General features: G+C 37.3%; 2 protein-coding genes across 5 annotated transcripts in view; one reads left to right on the top strand and one right to left on the bottom strand.

Annotated features, from left to right (window-relative positions):
- Positions 1 to 2,842, bottom strand: part of rexo5 (RNA exonuclease 5) — a 14,770-nt gene extending 11,928 nt beyond the window's left edge. The window contains exons 1-7 of one of the 4 annotated variants that reach the window (XM_008438356.2): positions 2,733 to 2,842; positions 2,556 to 2,641; positions 1,346 to 1,615; positions 1,140 to 1,266; positions 937 to 1,057; positions 499 to 606; positions 98 to 186 (exon numbers count right to left, since the gene is read on the bottom strand). In XM_008438356.2, the coding sequence (XP_008436578.1) occupies positions 98 to 186; positions 499 to 606; positions 937 to 1,057; positions 1,140 to 1,266; positions 1,346 to 1,599 (699 nt within the window). In that variant the 5' untranslated portion in view covers positions 1,600 to 1,615; positions 2,556 to 2,641; positions 2,733 to 2,842. The remainder of the gene's footprint in view (positions 1 to 97; positions 187 to 498; positions 607 to 936; positions 1,058 to 1,139; positions 1,267 to 1,345; positions 1,616 to 2,555; positions 2,642 to 2,732) is intronic. The other 3 variants (XM_008438125.2, XM_008438274.2, XM_008438210.1) reach the window with 3 other exon arrangements.
- A 233-nt stretch (positions 2,843 to 3,075) lies between these two features.
- The window catches only part of eri2 (ERI1 exoribonuclease family member 2), a 6,614-nt gene continuing 5,791 nt past the window's right edge, over positions 3,076 to 3,898 (top strand). Inside the window, exon 1 of the mRNA XM_008438480.2 lies at positions 3,076 to 3,272. Within this exon, the coding sequence (XP_008436702.1) occupies positions 3,250 to 3,272 (23 nt within the window). The 5' untranslated portion in view covers positions 3,076 to 3,249. The remainder of the gene's footprint in view (positions 3,273 to 3,898) is intronic.

Raw genomic sequence — 3,898 nt, 5'->3', positions numbered from 1 at the left:
AGGAAGGAAGGAAGGAAGGAAGGAAGGAAGGAAGGAAGGAAGGAAGGAAGGAAGGAAGGAAGGAAGGAAGGAAGGAAGGAAGGAAGGAAGGACTCACCATTTCACAGTCTAGTCCATACAGCGGGCTGTCATCGGTTACACGAACATTGCTGCCTGTGCACAGAAAGTCCTCGAAACCTGGAAGTCCTGCATCAAATGAAGGTGCAGAATACATCTATGTTCAAAAGCAAAACTTTAAAAACACATTGTTTCACTGGGATGGATGAATCAAAAACTAGCTTAGCATTTTAGTCAGCATGTGAATACAATTTAAAAACCACGAGTAAGTTTGTAATACTGAAAAACCCCGAACGAGTGGGAGGTAATGTGGAGATTTGCTTATATATATATAAAAGATTCAGTTGGAATAAAACTAATTCATCTATTCCTTCAATAAGTTTTATTATGGAAAAACAAAATAAAAATTTTACAAATTTAAAAATCAAACTAAATGTTTACCCTTGACTGGATAGTGATTCTTTATCATCTGTTGTTGGCTAAGCAGATATGCAGTCAGTCCCATCTTCTGTGTGCCAAACTTAATGATAACTGGGTGATACTTCAGAGCTGAAGAAGCAAAAACACACAAAGTTCATCTGATATTTTTGGGGGTTTTGTTTCTACTTAACCCCCCCTGAACACAGCATCAAATCAGAAATAAATAGATGTGAATAAATGCTACAAAGGGTTTCTTTATTTTATCTCAGAATTCTGACTTTAATTTCAAAATGTTGACTTTTTTCACAGAATTCTGGCTGTAATCCTGAAGTTTTTTTTCCCCCGTTATCCCTAATCCTCTTCCGTAGAACAGTAATTGATGCTTTACAAATTGTTACAGTACGTCTTGTTATTTACTAGTTGCATCCAAAGCAATAACATTCGCGCTTCGCCCCTCACCTTCATGAAGCGCCTCCTCTGCTGCTGAAAGAGATAAAAAGTCCACCTTAGGAACTTCAAGGCTGAAGATGTCAGATGCCACATCATCAACATCATCATATGATGAAGTGAAGGAAATTCTCTGTCAGAAACAAATAAAAATAAACTATGCAAGGCATCTACAGTATAATCAGAACCTCTATCGTTCCCCTCCAATTCCTCACAGTGGTGTAGCTGCTCCGGAGGTGCTCCATCGAAAGGTAGTGGTTGTAGAAGAGACTCTGCGTCACACCGTCCACGATCACAACATTTATACGGCTGACCTTCTTCTGACGGTGGAGACGACACCAACTGATGTGGACAGGAATGCGGAAACAGCATGAGTCAATCGTGAATGAGTCAGAGACGTAGCCGACAGGAGAAACACTACCTCGGTTGTTTGATACCCCTGGATTTCCCCAGAGCAGCAAAATGAAGCAGCTCCATCAGCTGAGCCACGGCGATCGGCTGCCGCAAGCGGTCCAGGCGCACCGACACCTTCGCTGAACCGCCATGCCGTCGCCGGAGGTCTTCATCGCCTTCCTCCTCAGTCTTCCTTCTTTTGACGTCCTCCTGAGCAGATGGGGCTTCATTTTGTCTTTTCTTTGTGCCGCTCGGGACGTTTGAAGATGAGGAGCACTCCATGCTCAGGCCGATGTTTCTACAGTTAAGGAAAAGCGTAAAAGAGCATTTGAAATTCACATGGTTTGAATGGGAGCATGGAAGAGGTTGTAAAATTTCTAGTGTGGGTTAGCAAAACTGAACAGTTTTTGTGACTTTTCACACTTTAGTGTTCAGAATTATTAATTACACTTTCTGAACTATTTGAAAGGAGGTTTATTGCATTTCATTTTTACATGTTTGAACAATGTAGGCTTTTTTTTTTTATCAGTTTCAGTTTATTTATTTGACATTGGCTGTTACACTTCTGATGGCACTGACTGAACAAATTAATGTTGTTTTTACATGTTTGACTAAGCTTTTGGTTAATCGCAACTACAAAAAGATTGCAATATTTATCTATGGCACTGAAATTACACTTTTTCCTAATAAAATGAAAATTCACCCCAAAGGAGGAGAGTCCAACTGGACATTTACAAACAAATATGTCTTATCTGGAAGATTTGTCAGTCATTGAGACCTACAGGTCTCAGTCAGTCACTGAGCTGATCAAGAACTCTTAGGTACACCAAAATATTCTAGACAGTTTAAGCGGCCATCTATCCAACAGATGAAACTGGGTCATTAGCAGGACAATGATTCGAAAATACGGCAGCAGATCTACAACACGATGGAAGAAAAAAAAAAGAATCAAATCAGGGTGCTGCAAAATTCAGACCTTCAATTGATTGAAACCTTTACAAACTGAAGCAATGATGCCATATTTCCTCCACAAAGATATGAGAGACTGACAGTCATTCAAAACACGCTACTTTTGAAAATTCGCGTTGTTATTGTTTGCCTAATTTTGATAACTCGTGAGTGTTTTAATGTGACATTGCAGAGCTAAAAGTAAAGAGAGGTATAATGAATATCTGAGCCAAACATCACACTGCTAAACAATAGCAACCATCATAGGACTTTTTCCACGTGATACGAACCTGTACCTACATAAAATGATGTTAAAATTCAAAGGCTCATTGGTTTAACAGTCCGTGTGTTTCGTTTTCACCTCAAACATGACACCCTAAAAGTAATGAAACATGTTAAACCTTAAAGGGAAACTGAAAATTTTAAGAGATTTAGCACACATAAAAGTAGTTCCGAGCGTAAATTACCAAATGTTACGGGTCCAGATGAGTTCCATAGGGACAGAAACACACTTTCAGAGCACGTTACTGGATGTTGCTCAAAGGAGGGTAGGAATGGTGACAACTTCTTAAAACCGCCTTTCAGAATAAACTACCATTGAGTTTTTAGTTTGCATTTACTGGATGAGTTGAACATTTTCAGACGGTTAATCAATTTTCTTCTTTCTTTTATCGTATCTAGATGAGCAAATATTCACCACCTTTTCATTCCTGTTTGCATAAATCCTATAATTACGATAAGTTGTGCTTTTATTTTTGACGTAAAATGCCATACCGGAAATACATGTCTTCGGACTTTTGGCTGTTTCCCTGCAGCTCTGCGTTCCATGTCGCTGCCTTATGGAACAAACTAATCGAGCTCAGCATTATTAATTAATGTTTGAAAAAACAGCGGCAATTTTCGAGTTTTCAGGTTATGCAACAAGAAGTCTCTATTTACGTTGCGATGATAATATAGGGAAAGGATTTGCACGAAACGACGGATATGGCTACGAGAAAACTAGCAAAGTAAGTGAATTAGCTCATTAGGCCTTAACAGCCATGTAAGAATACAACGTGAATGAAGAAACGTATGACTGAAGATACCATAAGAGAAACTGGTGTGTGGTCTTGTTTTCAGCGGATTAGATTTTTAATTATTATGATCAATTATTATTATTAAGCAAATTGTCATCTAAATTTATTCACTGAAGCATTATTTTACCAGGAAGTCCCTTAAAATAAAATCTGTTTTTCAAGGCCAAAAGACGCACGTGGTTCAGATCATTTAAAAAAACAAAGCATAAAATTCACTTAAGTACAAAATAAATTTATACGTGGAAGAATATAATTTAAGAGTAGGACTTTATAAATCAATTTTGAATTAAATACAGGCAATTTGTTGTACACACAATCTCATGATCGTAGTTCTAATTTCTGTTGGGTATATCATGCATATCTAATCAGTTGTCAGCTTTTTGTTTTGTTGTTTTTGTATTTTACATCAGCTTTCTTTTCACATACGTTTTTGTAACCTGTCTTGTTCTTACATTTTCTGTTTTGGTTTGAAAACGTTTTTTAGAAATCACTTCGAGTTGTGTATATATATACATATATATATATATATATATATATATATATATATATATATATAT

The sequence above is a fragment of the Poecilia reticulata genome, linkage group LG1 (assembly GCF_000633615.1).
Source record: "Poecilia reticulata strain Guanapo linkage group LG1, Guppy_female_1.0+MT, whole genome shotgun sequence".
In the NCBI taxonomy this organism is placed as follows: Eukaryota; Metazoa; Chordata; class Actinopteri; order Cyprinodontiformes; family Poeciliidae; genus Poecilia; species Poecilia reticulata.
Note: the sequence above shows the minus strand (reverse complement) of the source record. Positions and strands in the feature narration are given on the sequence as shown.